Source organism: Oryctolagus cuniculus, chromosome 1 (assembly GCF_051225735.1).
Source record: "Oryctolagus cuniculus isolate XC-2025 breed Fujian yellow rabbit chromosome 1, ASM5122573v1, whole genome shotgun sequence".
NCBI classification, from domain to species: Eukaryota; Metazoa; Chordata; class Mammalia; order Lagomorpha; family Leporidae; genus Oryctolagus; species Oryctolagus cuniculus.
Genome location: NC_142867.1, coordinates 113694216 through 113713635, shown reverse-complemented (window position 1 = coordinate 113713635; position 19420 = coordinate 113694216). Strand labels below are relative to the sequence as shown.

At 50.0% G+C, this 19420-nt stretch overlaps 1 protein-coding gene across 1 annotated transcript in view; it reads right to left on the bottom strand.

Annotated features, from left to right (window-relative positions):
• TECTA (tectorin alpha) overlaps window positions 1-18556 on the bottom strand; it is a 68788-nt gene extending 50232 nt beyond the window's left edge. The window contains exons 1-6 of the mRNA XM_051819395.3: window positions 18440-18556; window positions 15494-15781; window positions 11417-11554; window positions 10899-11064; window positions 6416-6828; window positions 4-574 (exon numbers count right to left, since the gene is read on the bottom strand). Coding sequence (XP_051675355.3) covers window positions 4-574; window positions 6416-6828; window positions 10899-11064; window positions 11417-11554; window positions 15494-15781; window positions 18440-18556 — 1693 coding nt within the window. The remainder of the gene's footprint in view (window positions 1-3; window positions 575-6415; window positions 6829-10898; window positions 11065-11416; window positions 11555-15493; window positions 15782-18439) is intronic.
• Window positions 18557-19420: the final 864 nt, after the last annotated feature.

Sequence of the window (19420 nt, the reverse complement as noted above, 5' to 3'; positions counted from 1 at the left end):
TACCACACCCAGTCTGGATTCGCCAGTCTCCAATGGGGATGCCAAGGGCTTGGCACACAAGTGCATAGGCTTGGATGGCTTGACAGAGAAGCGTGCCATTGTCCCTCACACTGCACAAGTCATAAACACAGCTGTGCACAAAGGCCGTGGGGTCCACAACGGTGCCACACTCCCACAGGGGACCGTCCGTCTTGTTGAGAAAGCCACAGTAGTCGGAGCCAAAGTAGAGGGCTTCGGTGGTGGCATCGCACTGGGTGCAGTTGTCCACGCAGCCCGAGTCACACTTCCAGTCTGCGTGGTAGACACGCCAGCTCTCTCCCAGATCCAGGACGGACATGGCGGGCCGACCGTCGGGGCGGAGGAAGTCGTCCAGTGGGTTTTTGTTGTAGTTCCCACAGAGCCCACAGGTGGAGTTTATGTAGGAGCCTGGGATGGAGATGGAGGCGTAATGCTGGCCATCAAACGTCACTAAGAGCCCAAAATCTGTTTCCACGGCAGTAGACATGCCACTCGGGTAGATTCTCACTGCCCCCAAGTCTAAGGTGACGGGCAAAGAGGTCACTAGGTCATTCACCTGCCAACAACAGCAACAGCAAAGGGCCAGTGAGCAGGTGCCCGGGCAATGAGTTCCAGCAGAGCTCAGGGAAAGAAGGCAAAGTAATTCAGTGCTCCAGAGAGAACAGCCACCCAAAATGTCCAGGCTCCAGCGGGCTTACCTCTTACGAAGGCCAAGGCCTGGCGGGGTGGGGGCGGGAATTTTTGAACAGCACTGTGCATTTGAGCCAAGATAGCTGTGGCATCGCTGGTACCACGCCAGCTCCTCTGGGAATCGGGCAATTGTCAGCCCGCCCTGACTGTCTCTAGGCTAGCTTCAAGTCTTCTCTTGAAAACACAGTCCACTCGCTTCTCCTCCAAATATCCATTCTTTAAGTCTCAGCTTAGATTCCAAATTTTCCTTGAACCCCTTGCTACCATCAGCCCTCCCTGGTCCTCCAGCTGGCAGAAGTGTGTGCCGCACAGCTAAGCTTTGAGCTCATATGTGATTTGCCCTGTCCCTTGCTGGCATTCAACAACAGCAAGTCTGAGCACCTGCTAGGCACCAAGCACCATGTCAGGAGCTAAGAAGTAAAGGATTTGGATTTTGAGAGCTCCCCTCAAGGAGCTCCCAGCCTGCCAGAGAAAGGGGACACAAACTGATATTTATAGTGCACTGTTTTAAATGGGAATCGATAGATGACACACTAGGAGAACAGTACATGAGCACTTAATCCAGCCTGGGGAGTCATAGAAGGTTTTTACAGGCAGCTCCATCTGACCGGGGTCTTCAGAGATAAACAGAAATGTCCAAAGCAAGAGTGAGGGGCACAGGATTCCAGAACAAGAAAAGCAAAGCAGGGGGTTAGAAGCAGCAGCATGAGGTTGGGGAGCAAGGACCCAGGTCGCTGGGCACAGAGGGCAGGGGCAGCTGGACGTGAACTGGAGGTGTAGCGAGACCCGCTCATTCCACCAATATCCACGCGGGCCTTTCTGTGTGCCGAGCGAGCGCTGATCCCACACGTGGGGATTAGCCACGAGTGAGACAGACAAAAACCCTTGTCTCATGGAACTTCTACGTAAGCTGGGGAAACCAACAATCAAGCAGAAGGTGATAAAATATTTACCTACATCAGATCAGTGTTACATAGAAAAAGAAAGTGGAGAATATGGATCAAAAGTGTCAGGAAAGGGGGTTTCTAACGTTCAGCAGGGGAGGAGCAGGGCAGGCTCTGTGGTGCGATGGTTGAGAGCTGCTGGGGATGCCTGCATCCCATATTGGAGCAACTGTTCAAGTCCTGGCTCCTCTGCTTTGGGGCCAGCTTCATGCTTACGGTGCCTGGAAAAGCAGTGGAAGATGGTCCAAGTACTTGGGGCCCTGCTGCCCATGTGGGAGACACAGATGGAGTACTGAGCTCCTGGCTTCAACCTGATCCGGTGCTGGCTGTTGTGTGCATTTGGGGAGTGCACCAACAGATATAAATAAACTCTCTCTCTCTCTCTCTCTCTCTCTCTTCCACCTCCCTTCTCCCTCCCTCTCTCCTCCCTTTTTGTCTCTCTCCTCCCTGTCATTCTGTCTTTCAAGTAGATGAAAATAAATTTTAAGAATAACATTTGAGAAAAAAGAGAAGGGCACATTTGAGATGAAGAAGCAGCCATTGCCTAGGTTGATGGTGGCTTACAAGAGGGAACAGCCAGCCTTTGAGTGGGAACCGGACTGTGCACTCCCAGAACTGCAGGGGCCAGTGCGGCTGGGGAAGAAGGTGACAGCGGGCAGTGGCGGACAATGTCAGAGAAAGAACAGTAGTCTGTCAGCCACCCTAAGGACTTTGGCTTTGACTCTGAGCATGACAAAGTGCCAAGGGGATGTTTAGAGCAAAGATCGACAGGATTTGACTTCCGCTTCAAAAGAATCACTTTGGCTTCTGTGTCGAGAACAGATCTTGGAGGGCCTTTTAAGCCATGTTAAAAACAAAACAAAACAATACTTGGATTTCTATTCTGGAGGGAATGACATTGTCAGATCTGCATTTTAGAAAGTCGGTTCTGGCCAGTGTGAAGGACTTACTAAAGTGAATCAAGGTTACAGGCAAAGAAACCAGACAGGCAGCTGCGGCAGGAGGAATCCAGGGAGCCACAAGGCCAAGGGGTGAGGCTGGATGCAGCAACCAAGGGTAGCGTGAGCTGGCGGCGCCCACTCAGCTGGCCCTGGTGGGTTCTGTAACGAGGAGTGAGCAGTGGGCAGAAACTCGCTTAGCTCACATGAGTAGGGGGCTTGATGAGCCTCCAAAAGAGAGAGGTCATTTTCTTGCCACACTTCCAAGCCAGGCACCTACAGACATCTTCGTGGACTGGGATGAATGAATAGTCCCAGAACAGCCCTCAGTGGGCTTGGCTGTAAGTGCACTTAGACTTTCCAGGCTGCCTCACACCCATCCTGGTTTCTGGCACATTGGAAGGACAATGATCTTACCTGCTACCATTGTTGCAACTCTCCAAGTGGTCTAGGAGCTAAGGCAACTGACGGCCTGAGCACTGCACCCAGATTTACCATGGCAGTTGCCACGTGCTGCTCTCCATCTCTAGAGATCAGCCACCGACCCGCACCAGACTCGCCTTTAGTGGGCTGTTCATGGCAGTGCAGGTTTTGCTGGCATGCACCTCAAAACTCTTCCAGCCTCTGCCCATTCCCCCAGTGCCAATGCAGCTAGCACATGTTTAAGCATTTGTTAGAGCAGCAGCCAACTCCTACTACCTGTCCTTCGTAACAAAACACCATAAGGCACAGGAATTTCTTTCTTATGGTTCTGGAGACTGGGACGCCCAAGGTCAAGGTCAAGGTATTGGTGGATTTGGCGTCTAAGGGCCAACTTTCTGGCCCACAGAGGGCACCTTCCCGCCATGTCCTCACATGGTGAGAGGAGCAAACAAGCTGGGTGCTAATCCCACCCATGGGGGCTCCCCATTCAGGACCTCCGCAAGCCCCACTCCTAAAACCAGCACCGTGAGGGTTAGGACTTCAACATCTGACCCCTGGAGGACACAGACATTCAGTTCATAACAGTGCAGGAAGGGGACATGGAAAAGAGGCCTTGAGAAAAAAAAAAAAATCCTGCTACTAGAAGAGCAGAGAAAAACCCAAGGAGTTGACTAATTTGTCCTTATCTGCCAAGTTCAAGGTTAGCCCACAGAGGTGAGAAAAGCCATACTATAAGAAAGGTCAACTAGAACGAATACTGAACAATCCTTACCCGTGTTCTGTGCTAGGATGTGGGAAGGGGTCTTCCTAAGTTTGGTGTGATTTTAAATGCCAAATACATCCATGCCCAAGTGTTCTCTCTCACTTCAAGGTGTGCTGACAAGGGGCAAACTCCACGTGTCCTACAGCGGAAACCACGGGGTCATCTGCTCTGGACGTCCCTCAGCATTTGTTCTTGCCCCATTCTGGCCGACCTTCCTGTGGATGCCGGTAATGTTCCTGTGGACACCTTGCTTCCTGGCAGGACTGTTTGTCGCTCCCCCTTCTGGTCTCACCACAAATTATAAAGTCATTGGGCTGTGACCCAAGGCCCTGGAGCAGGAGCTCCCAGAGAAGTCCTACCCCAACCCCTCCCGGTCGGTCCTCAGTCCTCACGACAGCTGAGGGATGACGACTGCTGGCACTTGCAGGTGTCCAGGCCTGGCCCCTATCAGTCCGGCTCCAGAGCCCTGTTCTCTCCCCTGTGCCAGCACCCAGGGTGCCCAGGTACCCTGTCTGCAAGACACTGCCATCCCATCTCACAGATGGAGAAAATGAGGTTTAGCAAGGCCACCCCACTGGCAGTAGTGGCTCAGGGATGTGAGAGGCCCCATCCTGGAATCTGAGCTGGTTGGCACCCTATACTAGTTGTCCTTGGCACCTTGGTCACTGGAGCACCCAAAACTACTTAGGTTCGTGGGGAAGAAATAGGAAAACTGACATTATTTAAAAGGAGAGATTACTATTTGGGAATTTGTAATTATCCTAGCTTTTTGGGGGAGGGGCCACTAACATAATAACAAGCCTACATTCTTTGCTATTTGAGAGTAGTTTAATGGGGAGAAAAATCCCTAGATAGAACTGTTCCCAACCCCAGCCTCTGGAGACCGGTTGGAGGAGGGCAGTCTATGGCTGGGCAGAGTGGACCTCAGTGGCCGTTTGTGGCCTGGCACGGAGTGACTGGAGAAGTCAGTTACCTCCCAGCCCTCTCCCGCCTGTCCCCAAGTCACCCGGGGCTGGACCTCTGCTGTCCATCGAGCCACTCTCTTCAGCAGAGCAGGTGTATTCAAAGATACTTGGAAACCATTTGGCCAAAGAAAAAGGAAGCCATTGTTAGCTTGCAGTTGGAGTCACATAACCTTTTCTTTCTGAAACATTTACATTCAGAGCCACATCTCCTGTCGCTACAGAAAATTGAGGAATCCGTGCCCTGCGCCTGGACGATGGAACACAGCCACGCAAAATTAGCAGAGCTGCTGGGCCTGAAAGAAATGACAGTGTCCCTTTCTTTCAAAAAAAACATTCTGAGTGAGTGAAAAGGAATTTTAATCAAAATGGAAAGTAGGAATAGAGCACAGGCTTTCTTTTTCAAATGCTGATATCATACCTATCGTCCGCATAATTCAGGCAAGGAGAGGGAAGCTGGTGAAAATGTTTCTAGCTTGAAATGCTAGCATCTATCTAAAAGGCTAAGTATAGTGTTCAACAGCACAATATAAATTTAAATTGGAAGAACTCCAAACTTCTGTACCCGAACTCTTAGCTTGATTTGATATACAGCTCTATCCCTAGAGAGACTAACCAAATAACAAGCAAATTGGCATTTCAACTGCAGTAATAGCTCACTTTCCTAATTATGAGACTGATAAGCTACACAGAACCAAGAAGGGCAGAGCCAGAAAAAAAGTAGAATTAGTTCCCTGGTCCTGTCTTTTGTTGGACATGCTACATCAATTAAAACTACAACACGTTAGTTTTTTAAATAAGAAAGAAATCCCTGCCTTGGCATTGGTTCTGGTTTGTCATCTTGGCAATGACCTCCATGTGTGGGGATTAAGGACTGCATGGGTTGTAACGATCAAGCCCTTGTGGTCCTGGTGATTACTGCTTGAATAAATACATGGTTTGCAACAAGGTCTTTGTTAATATTATGAAAATTGAGGCCTCCATAAATTGAGTAATTGCTAGTGGCTTTTTGCTCTCTGTCTTTTGACAACATCCCTGCTTGAAATGCAGGTGGACAGGGACAGACATCATTTTCATATGCTTAACAGGCCAACAGAGACCCATATTTTTCTCCATTATTCTAGGCAGGGATTAGAGATTCTGATAGAAAGTGTTTGGGTGAGACTTTCAGGGGCCTTTCCCTGTCCAGGCTCCTCTAAGGAAGTCGGTGTGGTTGCTCCAGGCGCTGGAACGGGGAGTGCCTTAGGAGACATCAGCCCCTGTGATGCTGTCTCCGAATGTGAAGCAGCACTGTGGGGCGGGGTGAGGATGACTAATGCAAGGCTGCACAGAATTAGGGGTACTGTACTTTAGGTTTGCACCATGGCCAACCATTGCAGGGCAGGTGTGTGGAAAACTAAGCTCCCTTTTCTTTCTGGTTACTTCTGAGCTGTGCATGTGTGTGTGCACGTGTGTGCATGCCTACGGGTGTTCTTGAGGGAAATGGGACTGTGTGTGTATAGCAGACATTAAAAAGTAGCTAGACATGTTGCGGAGCCAGGTATACGTCAGCCTAGTCAAGCATTTTGCGAGACATTCACCGGGTAGGAAGAGCCACATGTCCCTTTGGTATGGCAGAGAGACAAGCAGCAGAACCGGTAAGTGTGGGAAGCTCCGGCTTCTCCATGTCCCTCTCACCTTGACTTTCCCGTAGCTTCCTTTGGGGATGAGGATCTTGTAGCCATTCACCTCCACGGAGAGCTCCTTCACCCAGGAGACTGCTGAGCCCCCACGGTGCTCATTCTTGGCCTCCACACTGAAGAAGGGGAGGCTGGAAGTCTGCAAACACTGCCGGGCCAACAGGTAGGCACAGGAGCCTTGGAAGTGGAAGAGGAAGCCATCAAAAGTGTGGTAGTGCGGCTCCCCAAACACCACGCACGTGCTGGTCTCCACCGGGTTGCAGGAGAAGAATTTGCCTTTGGGTTCGCACACCTCGTAGGGGCTGCAAGAGGCCTCCTGGCAGTAGATCTCGTTGTTGAAGTCCAGACAGCGGCACTTGATGGTGCAGTTCAGGTCGTCCCAAAACACCTCCCCTCGCCGAAGGAACTGTCCTGGGGAGGAACGACATCAGAGCTTACATTTCTTGAGTACCCCTCCTCTGTGCCGGACACCGGACTATACGGATCACTTCCATTATACAAGGTCCCTGTTGGGCAGGTGTTGTCACCACACTGACAAACGAGAACACTGGGCCTCAAGAGCCTCACATTTGCCCACTGTCACCCAGCAACTCAGCGGTGAGGCCAGATTCCAAGTTGAGTCTGTGTGAACCTGGCCTAAGCCCTTTGGCCTTACTGTTGCCACAGCTGGGGAGCATACCCATTCCAAGGAAAGACACGGTTTTTAATCCACAGGAACGGCTGGGACACTCCAGAGTCACTGCAGGAAGGGTATTCTGAAAGAAGACCCAATGTATCCAGGCAACTGAGCAATCCTGTATGTGTACTGGCTAATTTGTTCATTCATCCAAAACACATTTGTTGAGGGCCAAGTGAGTGCCAGTAGAGGTCAATAGCACAAATCAGGCATCAGATGCACAAATATAAATCCCAGACTCGCTGGGAAGGTTCTGGAAAGCGCTGACTGCTTGCCTGGCGCTTTCAAAGCCTTGTAAATCCTGCAGACACTGCTCAGGCAGGACTCAGACCCACACAGGTTGCCTTCTCTCCCTCTCTAAGTGCTGTCCGAGTCTGAGACGCCCCTCTCCTTGCCCCTTGGACAGAGAGTAGTTTTATCTTCTTGACAGATCTCAGTCAGAAAGAGAAGAATGAGGTGGAGAGAGGGGACTACCGCTAAGGGATGCGTCAATTTAGAAAAAATGTATTCACTGACTACTTGGTAGACATGCTGTCTTTAAAACCATTTCTCTACATAAATGACCTCTCTCCACAAAATATCTGAAATTTGGCAGCTGCCAGCATCGACCACCAAGTACAAGAGAAACAGCTCTGAGTTAGGAGCTGGGACACAGTTCTGGGTTGAGGGTTGGGGTCAAAAGAACTGGACAGTGGTCTCAAGGCCGCGGTAAGCTCCCAAGATGACTGATCTAATGTCCGCATGTCTCCCTATGTTAACCTGCACAATGTGGACAGGGACGCCGTGGCACGCCGACACGGGTTGCTGGAAGCATTTGCAAACCGACAGAGTCTGAAAGGGAAAGCATCAAAGACACAAAATTAAGAAACACAAATAACATCACGCACTGTTGTTTGAGAAAGGATTGGCAGAGATTTCTCGGGTTTTTGTGCTGCCGGGTGTCTAGTGAGTAGCACGAGGTTGCGAGGTTAGCCCAAGCAGAAGGCATGGCTGCCGCCTCGGTCCCAGTCCTCTCCACATCTGTCCAACAGGACCCATGTCTCAACAGGCAATTATGTTCTCTGCCTGTTGAGAACAGAGCTCCAAAATGAGATAATAGATTTATTCACTTTCCCAGTAGGTCAGACGCGTCAGCCTGAAAACAGGCCCTCCGTCCTCGACACACTTTGGCACTAGTTCAGAGCTGCATATATTGTAACAGCCTCTACTCAGCATCGTTTCCAGTCTCTGCTTTTTCAGGCTCCCGATAAAGGATGGGAAAGTGCCTTTGAAGAGGGGAGGTTTGGACCAAAAGGTAGCCTCTCTGAGCTAATTCTGTTTGTGAAATGATGATATAATAAACCAGCTCTACAGAGCTGCTTCGCCTGCCCTAACCCAGGCCAAACCCCAATCTCATTAGATTGATATATGTCCAGTGGCACATGAAAATGCACAGCGGTCTGGAGAAAGATATTGAATTTGTCCCCTATTTGAAACCCAAACCCATAATTCAGAAGGAAAAGAATGAGGTTGAAGTGAGGACCCTGTACACAGCTGGCATGTGATCAACCCCACGGCTCTGCAAACCAGGGTTTTCCATGGTCATAGAAGCCATCCCTAGGACTTGGAGAGAGGCTGTCACTGGGCACTTGATGGCATGTGCACAGCCGTCAGCTGTGTCATGCTGGCACCAAGAGGAGAAGTGTTTTGGTAAGTCTGTAACTTATCAGGGCCGTAGCCCCAGCCAGAAAGGGGTAGGAGGTAATGTGGCATGGGGTTGGTATTGTTCATGGACCTTAAATGATGCTGTGTTTATGCTGTGCAAGGGAGGAGGACACTAGTTCAGAAATCCTAGTGAGGGGCTAGTGCTGTAGAATAGTAGGTAAAGCCGCCACCTGCATCGCCAGTATCCCATATGGGCGCCAGTTCAAGTCCCTGCTGCTCCACTTCTGATCCAGCTCTCTGCTGTGGCCTGGGAAAGCAGGAGAAGATGGCCCAAGTCCTTGGGCCCCTGCACCCATGTGAGTGCTTCTTCTTCCAGAAGAAGCTCCTGGCTCCTGGCTTTGGATCGGCGCAGCTCTAGCCGTTGTGGCCAGTTGGGGAGTGAACCAGTGGATGGAAGACCTCTCTCTCTCTCCCTGTCTCTGCTTCTCTCTGTGTGTAACTCTGACTTTCAAATAAATAAATAAATCTTTTTTAAAAAAGAAAGAAAGAAATCCTAGTGAGCTTTGGGACTGGATTCTTTCCTATCCAGTTTAATACCAGCTAAGCTCCAAAACATTTTTCATGCTATTCTGAACATGGGCGACGTCACTGAGCCCACAGAGGTAAGCATGCCCAGACAGACCATCTTCACACGTGACCTTTCCTTGGCACAAAGAGGGAGGGCTAACAAGCCTGACCACAGGGCAGGAATGGGGGCTCAGGGCATGGGCCTGCCAGAGCGCGTGAACGTAGCTTCTTCTGGAGATTGAACAAGTCGAAGCTGAGCCAAGAGAGAGGCCTCAGGCTTCCCCAGGCTGCCAAAACATGCAGGCCATCGGAGGGAGGGAAGAGACCGCAGCGTCCAGGCCAGGCTTTCTTGGAGATCTGGAACGCCAGCCCAGGGTAACCCTCCGTACTTCCACAGCATCCGGCACTCACGGCTCTGCTACGATTCCCTTGGTTGCGTCCTCACTGCCCCCAGGGCCGTCTCTTTCACTATGTTAGAGTTACAGAAGCTGCAGCACCCTCATCTCCAGCTCCTCACAGAGTGACTGGCACCCCACTGGGGCTCCCCAAATGTTCTTTGGGAAGACACAACTGCTGAATGGGTGAGTGAGTGTATGGAGAGATGGGCGGTTTGGTAGAGATGGATGAGTGGGTCGAAGTAGATGGACGGGTGGGTAGGTGTATGGGTGGGTAGGGGTATGGCTGGTTGGGTAGAGAGATGGGCGGAAGGGGAGATGGAAGGGTAGGGGTGGGTTTGTGCTTGGATGGTGGGACAGATGGACATGTGGACAATTTCCTACTTACTGCCATGTCCTCCATTCCTGCAACCTGAAATATTGACAGAAATCCTTTTTCTGAATGCTTCTGCACACACAAAAGCAAGAATTCTATAAATGAGGATGATCCTGTGAGACTCCAGAGCTGCTTTGCACATCCAAAGAGGTGTCGAAGGTTCCAGAAGGCTCCAAACGTTGGCTGTCGTTGTAAAGGAAGCCCACCGTTGTGCACCTGCAGCTCGTTCGCAGAGCCCTGAAAGCCAGCCTGGACTCTCCCCAGCTCCTGCAGGTTCGGCTGCTGCAAGGAGGGTTTCAGAAGTTACCCTGAAGACGGTGCCACTGTTTGTTTCTCTCTCGTAGTACTAGCAAGGACTGATTTACCCTCGCAGGGACTTGGCTGGGCTCCAGATTCGCCCACTCCGGTGGATTTACAAAGTGCAGATGGCAGAGACAGAGTAAGGATGAGAAGAAAAACTTACAGAGGGGCGGGGGGAGGGCTGACAACAACAACAAAAATAATGTTCAACAGGAGGGCTCCCTTCTGTCCCTCTGGCTGAGACATCACTCAAGAGCCTGGTCCACTACACCGTTGTTCAGCGCTGATCACGCACTTGCACCCCAGGCAGGGGCTTCTGCAGCCGCTGGGTAGCAACTGCAGGTTTCAGCTCCCAGGGTGATGAATGTGCATGCTAAAATTACCTTGATCTCCATTACCCAGCTGAGAGATGTCAAAAGAGTAAGGCATCAGGAATGAGTCCGCCCCCATGGCTGAAAAGCTCGCCTGTCAATCTAAACCAAACAAACCCTGCTTTGCTATAGAGAAAAAGAAAGGCTTTTACCCCTGGAAGTGCAGCCGTTGGCTGGGTCAATTTCCTTCCCGTCAACCTTAAATGCCCAGCGCCCCGGGACATTGACATTTGTGGTCTCTTGGATATTCACAATCTCAGGGGTTCTTGACCCTGGGAGGCTGAAGAAATTGGTGAGGTTTCCACCATTAAATCCTGCCTGGAATAGGAAAGAAGACAAGACTTTTGAGCAAACCACACCCTCCTTGGTTAACTGGCCCAATCACCTTATTTTCAAAATCAGGCGGCCCCTTGCCTGCAGTCAGGGGGCCGCCATTCCAGATGAGAAAGGCCTGCCTGGTTCGTCCCACCCATGTCCAAGGTCCACGATGGGTGAGACTAGCCCCTTAATGCACCTGCCAGGGGTGAGACTAGCCATTGAAGGCACTTGCCAGATCAGACTGGCTTCTCTAGTTAGGAGCTGCCGGCAGGATTCTCTCCAGGATGCTGCATAATAGAAGCAAAGTGCAGTGATTTAAACCTGCAGGGAGGTTGTGGGGAGAACCGAGTACCTGCGCCATCACTCCACCAAGACCTGTCAGGGGGTCCCCACCACTCGCTGTCCCAGTGGTCCAGTTGATTTCATAATAATTGAAGAGTGTGAATGTATAGGAGCCATCAGACACCAGGACGGCCTGGAAGGTGTTCACCTGGAAGAATGGAAAAGATGGTCTCATAACTTACGGTCCTCCACCCCATGGGGGCATCTCCCCTTCCCCTGTGCCTCCCCACTCCCAAGCAGCTCAGAGCTGCTCTACAGCCAGCCCTCACGCTCTGCCTCCTCTCTGAATTTGTTCTCGCCTCGACTGGGAAAAACAAGACATGTGGCATTGTGCCTCTAAAAGACAAATTGCCTGAGATAAACCTAGAGTCTGACTCAGCCCCTGCTCACATCTCTAACTTCAACCAGAGAAAATGCGGAGGCTCTGCTAAGCATGTGATGACACAAGAGCGCCTATAGATGGCAGCACGAGCATAAACTATAGGCACCGTCACACCAGGCCCAGGCCAAGGCTACCTGTTCCCACAGCTGGGTGGGTGGGGTGACACCGGGAGGGGAAGGCGAGCCAAGGCAGGACAGTGTGACTTAAGTGGTCCTGTGCGCTGTGCTTTCGCCGTTTCTGGACAACACGAATCTTGACAGATGTCTCTCCTTTTAGAAAGGAAGCTGGGAAGCGATTTTTAAAAAGCGTTTGCAGGAGAAATCGCTCCTCTAATTGAGCATTTATGTGCCACTTTATATCTGCAGAATTCTCAGCATTCATCCGCACCCCAGCCCAATGCTATAACAAGTGAGTTTTCTTTGTAGGGGGGCAGGGCGTTGTTGGGGAGCAATTCCCATCGTATAGCTAAGAAAACTGAAGACTAATGGAAATGAGTCACTGGAAATCTCAGTGGTCCAGGATCAGCACCAAGGCTCCCAGTCTCTCTCTCTATGCTCTGTCACTACACACTGTCTTCATTTGATGCTTTTGGGGACAGAGATGTTATATAAATTCAAACAAACCTTGCAAACAGTGCTCAGACATAATCGGTAGCGAATTTATCCTTTACAATTTCTCCTTGCTAATCCCTAGCCCCTTGACATGTGTTTTCAGGAAATTCAAATAAAAATAGAGTTAAAAGGAGAGGCTGCATTGACCTTTCTCTATTCAAACCCAGCGCTTTCCCCAGCTGCCCGGTGCCATCCCAGTTAACATTCTGTCTGACACAGAGGAAGGCCCAGACCCTTATCCTGTGTAATCAAACTGGGGTAGAGGATCTTGGAGGCCCCAAATCTCTCCATCCCATACAGTCCCAGGGAGGCACAAGGTGCAAATAAAGAAAAGCCCTTTTTGTAATGAACTTTCTCCTTCAGTCTTGCGCTTGCCACAGCTGATGGCGTTTACGATAGAGGTGCCTAGGGATATGCCTTCATCCTTTGGCCCCATTCAGCAAAAGAAGAAAATGGGACACAGAGGTGAACAAGCAATCAGCTCAAGATTGCGCCGAGGTCGCTAGCAGGGTCAGGTTTAAGGGAATAGGTGCAACATCAAGGTCAAATAAAGGACTAACCCTGGACCAAGAAGTGAATTTCCTCTCCAAAATAAAGTTGGAAACATCCATGCCCAAGCAGACATTGAGAGCAACCAGTTTCTGACCCAAAAGTCACACCCAAACCAAGCAGCCATGCTAATGATGCCCAGAAGCTGCGTGCCATGCACAGGTGTGCCGGCTCACCCCCACGCACACTCTCACACACCCCTACATGCATATATATATATATATATATATATAGACAGGCAGAGTGGACAGTGAGAGAGAGATACAGAGAGAAAGTCTTCCTTTGCCATTGGTTCACCCTCCAATGGCTGCTGTGGCTGGCGCGCTGGGCTGATCCAAAGCCAGGAGCCAGGTGCTTCTCCTGGTCTCCCATGCGGATGCAGGGCCCAAGCACTTGGGCCATCCTCCACTGCACTCCTGGCCACAGCAGAGAGCTGGCCTGGAAGAGGGGCAACCGGGACAGAATCCGGCGCCCTGACCGGGACTAGAACCCAGTGTGCAGGCGCCGCAAGGTGGAGGATTAGCCTATTGAGCCGCGGCGCCAGCCCCCTACATGCATATATTTTTTAAACATTCATTTCAAGATCCTTCTGAGTCTGTTTTTGCAAAAACATGGGGCTTTTTAAAATTTTTTTAATATTCTTGTAAACTCTTTTGTGCCCCTAAAGGACTTGCAACGATCCCTGGTGGAGGTCGCTGAGTAAAGTTCAAGATTCAAAGTTAGCAGATTTTCTTTGAACCACCACTCTGTCTGCCTCCTGGGGGTTCAAATCTCCCTTCTTCCTGCTTGGGCAAGTTATTGCCCCTCTCTGGGTTTTCTCCATTACCCTGAAAGTGGAAATTGTACTTGTAAGGAAAGGTTTTTGTGAGAGATAAGTGATAAACCTGGAGTAGCCTATCACTGCATGGGATGCGTGCTAAGTCCACAGTTCATACAGCTTTTATACTGCCTGGAAGCCCACACGACCCTCCCCACCTCCTATCTGTTGGACTTCCGTGAACTTTCTGCCTCTAAAAATTCTGTCCAGCCCAGCGTGCAGTTGGCTTGATGGTATGCGTTCTTGTTTGGAACAGGTGGAGCCAGTCACAAGGCTGGGGGTGGATGGATACTGCAGAGCTGTAGAAAACTGTATCATCTGTTGCCTCCAAGGAGCTCAAAGCACTTAGATGCTCCCTCATTCATCCTCATAGAAAGAGTGCTCACCTAGCTCAGAAATTTACTCCAAAGCACAAACCAGAAAGTATCTAAATTATCTTGCCATTTTTATTGCCAATGGAAGTTTCTTTGAAAAAATGGTGGTCAGCACTTGATGGGCATTCCTTCTCTTTTCTTCCCCCACTGACACTAAAATTTATGGATTGCTGGCATCCTGCATTCTAATGCTGTAAGATACGAGGCTTAAAGGCCATAAAACATCACCCAAGGAGTTGTTAGCCATCCATAATGTGACAGAGGGAAACGGATGCTTCTTTAGAGGTTATTTCGAGCCAGTGCATCCACTGTTTAAACCAGTGTCTTTCTGTCCTGCAGAACCTCTTAGCAATAAAGTGCTTCGTGACGCCCTGGCCAGAAGGTTCTCGAGCTGCGAGTGCTCACTGTGTCACAGCCCTGGACTGCAAGGCTAGCACTTCCTCCCGTCTCTCTAACTCGGGGTTCCAGTTCCACCCCTAAACAACGGACTCATTGCCAGGGCGAGTGGAAAACAGATGGAACTGGAGGTAAGCCTCAGAAAGCAGAGGGCAGGCTTTTGAGTGCCTTTGCTTACTGGGAATTTTAGAGTTGAAGATGCCTACGTGTTCTGCTTCTAACACCCCCACAGCTAAAGTCACCTGGAAAAAAAAAAAAAAAAAAAACCAGGCTTTCGGGAAAACCGCATTCTGTCCCTTCATGGAGAAAGTTGATTATCTCCGTGATAATGCCAGTGATAATCTTTCTTATTTGACTTTTATTTGACTGCCCATTTGGGATTTCAGAGCAGATGTTGAAACTTTATCCATGAAATGCTTTAACTGCCCACTCTAATTAACATCAGATATGAATAATTTCAGCCCTGGTCACAATTTTAAAAAATACCATAATATAATAAAATGAGCGGGGCCATTTGTACCCAAATTTAGCACCATTTTCCTCTTCCCAGCAGATTTTTTTTTGGAGGGGGGAGGGAGCTATTGATAGAGATATTGTGCCTCTGATCTTAGATGGGCCCCCTAACGGCGTGGCTCGGACCAGGTCTTACTGCCTCAGTCACTCTCCCGAGAAATGGGAATGCTACCTGCTGCAAGGAACCTGTGGAAGGCTCCTTCCTAGACGCCCGTAATGAGCTGTGATTGGGGTGAGACATCTTCTGCCACATGACAGCTGCCTGGGCCGGCTGGCTCTGATATTTGCCTCTGTTTCCCGGAGAGTGGGCGGCAAGACCCGTCAGTTTAACTCAGGGGAGCTGACATGTCTCTGCTCTAACAGCTAGACTCCTTCACGGTACTGAGGATGGACAGGAATTAGACGTCAGGATATGAAGTGGAAAGTGGAAAGTTTGAATGATTACAGGTGTGGTGCTGCTGCCTCCGTAAAACGTGACTTCCTCCCACGTCACAATGAAGACCCAAGTGGCAGAGAAGGTCGCCATGTCTTTGAAATACTTCCTGATGTCCTTGGTGGCTCTTTTCAAGATGACAGGATCCATGGTCTCTCTGTAGTAGATCTCCCCTCGAATCCCATTGTGCACGTCTGCCCAGAACGGGGCGATGAAGGCCCTCCCATCCGTCAGGGGAAAGGATTCTGGCGTGAACTGGCTCACCAGCACATTGAAGGAAACGACTCCGTTGTTGTTGACCTACAAAAACAGGAGAGGCTCGCACAGTGGCTCTGACACGATGACAGCATCAAAGACACAAACCGAGATGGACGTTTGCCTAATTGTATGAACGAGAACAACTTTCAAGCCTCTGACTTTGAGCCCCTAACATCAGCTTCTATTGTTCAAACGGGGAGGTTCGTTTACTTCCAGACAAACTCATTGGTTTCCTTTCACTTTCAATTTGTCGTCAGCTTAGTTGCTTATTAATCATCAGTCTCATTTTCATGTTCTCTGTCCTATCTCCATTTATAGTTATCCAATGCTACGGCATTGTGGTGTGCATGTGTGTGAATGTGTGTGCATTATATGTGCGTAGGTGCATACAAACTAGACCAGCCAGGGGTAATGACAGCGATAAAGACAGATCCAGAGTCCCAGATGTAAAGTAGACAGGAAGAAATAGGCGAACGAGGAAGCAAAGTTAAATTTTAAAATGGAGGAGCTCTAACTCAGACCTTGATTCCTATCTGATGACCAACCAGGAGCATCAGAGAAAGAGAAATCAAAGCCTCCTTCACTGAACTCAGATCGCAGGCTGAACCGTCTGCTGCTCCAGACGGGGCATGTAAAAGACTGCTATTGATGTCACAACCACTCCTGTACTCAGAACAAGAACAAGGTCAAGACCTAGAGATGACCAATTCCATTCTGGCTCTTGTAGTTCGATAGCTTTGTACCATCACTGCATAAAAATCAGGACACGAACGCTTTACACCGTGTATGTAAATGACTAGCTTATGGTGATTTCTTCATGATTTGTAAGTGGCTTAGTAAACTTATTACATTATGAAATCTTACTGCAAATCACAGGCCAGTACGTTCCCCCTGCTTACACAGGACCTGCACAGAAGCGGCCTGTGCCTGCACCTGCGGCTCTGTATGCACGTTCAAGAGTGATGACCTGACTTAACCTCGTGGCTTTCACGGATTCAGCAGCTGAAATGTCTGTGGTGGACATACTTGCAGTTCCTGGACACGGGAAAACTGGAGATCCTTTTCCTAGATCTTCCCACTGTTAGTTACGTTCCCAGCAATCAATAACATATGGACACAGTGACCCAGATCCTAAAAGCAATTATCTGTACTTGACGAGGGACACCTTGGCCAAGTTTGAAAGCCAGGATGTAGGGGTGTGGAAAGAGAGCCAGAGACCAGGCAACAAGGACACTGAGCATCTAGTGTCTTCAAACAATAGGTCGGGGGATAAGTCAAATTTTTTTTGCATAGCTTTTCCATAAAAAGCGTTTCTATGAACTTTTTTGAAGACCCCTCGCATTCATGGGTTTCAGAATTATTTTGCACTAAGACAAACTCATGTTCGAATCTCCTTTTCCATGAACTTTCTGTAGTACCCTAGTACATGTATCCTAGAGGCCTAGAAAGCTAAGGCTTTTAGAATGGAAGTCCTATCCTCTCTTCTCCAAAATCAGGTCAAAATATTCCGAGACTTATGGGCAGCTCTCACAAACACAGACTAGGGAGGCCCTGCTGGGAGAAACACATAAAAGGCGTTTTAGGATGCCAGAGCAATGTGTTTGCTAGGGAATAATAGGTGTAATTAAAACACACAGACTAGCAGAGGAAGCTGGCGATGACTCACATGTGCTTTGATTATATTCTATGGCTTAGATTCGTGGCTCTCCAACTTTTGTGGGCATTGGAGTCACCTGAAGGGCTCCTTAGCCTCTCCCCTCCCAGACAGGTTGGGGCCTGGGACAAGACACTGTTAACACATGTCCAGGTGACACTGCCAGTAGGTCCGGGGACCACCGGTCAGTAATGGAAGAGGGAACTGTTTTCTGGTGGGATGCAACCCTGGGCTGTAAATCAGACAGTGGGGAAGGAAGGGGTTCCAGAGGAGGAGGTGGCCTGAGGCAGAGGTACCACCTACCTCCCCTACGCAGGACACGCACTAGGATGGGATATGGTATAATCCATATGTCTCCCCTAATCTGTGAAGGCCAAAGCTACCAAGGGGCCCAGCTGCTCTGAGCCTGGCTCTCGGTATGCAAATCTCGCTAGCGACAAATCCAATGAGCCAAAGAAATAACCTGCGAACACAGGTGCCCAGGAGCGCTCCGATGGCAAACGGTGCCATCGCTTGGCACAGGCTCGACAACGGGACCCTCTGGCATAGCTGCCGACCCAAGGAGGGCGGCCAATTCTGCAAACAACTTTTATGTGATAATAGTTGATTGTCCCTCTACTGTGCTCCAGCTCCGCTCTGAATTGGTAGGAAGCCCAAGAACAGCAGATGCCTAAACTTTTCACACCCCCAGAAGGGAAAGAAAAATGATATTGCTCCTATTGTGGTTCATTGTATCTTTTTATCTTGTCGAGTAGCAGAAATAATGTTCATGGCATTGGGGCCTCTGCTTCACTTCTGTGTTTAATCACCCACAAAAGCAATTTATTGCCTGTATACTCCTCTACTATGAACATTAGCCATTAAATATACCTTTGACTTTCTTAATCATAAAACCTATCAGCTCATGAAGTCTTAGAAGTTGTCGTTTTGGCTGCTGATAAATCCTCCATTCCCAGAGCCCCGGAATAGAGTATTTAAAACGCTTTCCTTGATGACAAACAAAAGGGAGAGCCACAGGGCAACAGCTGGGCTGCTTCTCCACTTACATAGACAGTGCGGTAAGGAACGCCAAAGAAGAAAACTGGGATGGCCAACTTAATCTCAGATGAGCTTCCATCGTCTACTTTAGGGGTTTTGGTGTCATTCTGCCAAAACGGATACATGAGCTCCCTGGGCTGAGCTGTCGAGAGAGATGGGGGTTAGATAGATGGCGGCTCCCTCTTCCGTTTGGCCAGCCACTTCCCTCCCACGGTCTCAAGGCTCGAAAGCTGAGTGCGCAGCTGACTCTTCATTCATCCTAACCCTGAGCCACACACACACACACACACACACACACACACAGTGCCTTATCTCCCGCCCCAGGACAGGCAGGGATGGGCGTGATACCGTTTGTCCTTAGGGCAGAGTTCCTTATGCTTCCTCCCTATGCATGCATGCATTTTGAAAGGAGCAGTGGTGGCAATGGTGGGAACATCATGACACCCCCACAGCCTGGAGTTCGCAGAGGACCGAGAGGCAACCTCCACGGCCGGCCTGGCTTGGGAGGACTTGGCTCCTCCTTCGATGGCAAGGTGAGGAGCAGGTGCCACAGCTACGTGCTCCCTGCTCGCCGAGGAAGACTCCTGTGGTGCCTTTTCCTGAAAGGAGTCCCCTCCCTCCTGCCACACAGTAGGAGGAGACCGAGATCCCAGAAGGAGATAAACACCAGCTGGAGCCGGGACAAAAGTGGGAGGAGAGGGTCTGTTGGTCACCGGCCCCTGAGTGACCTTGATCGACGGAGGGCCTGCCTGGCAAGAGGCCGTCTGTCCAGCTCCAGTTGGCAAAAGACAGACAGGAGCTTGTCCGGGGGATGGGGGCCCTTGAGAACTCCTCAAGAGGGTACAGGGCTCTTGTTTGCCCTCCCAGTCCAAGGCGGGAGCCACCCCCAAAACACAGCCAGCACCCCACCTGGACAGTGCCACCTCTTCTACGGGCAACCCAGCTTGTTCCTTGGACATTTCCCATCCAAACCGTTGCAAGGTGTGACC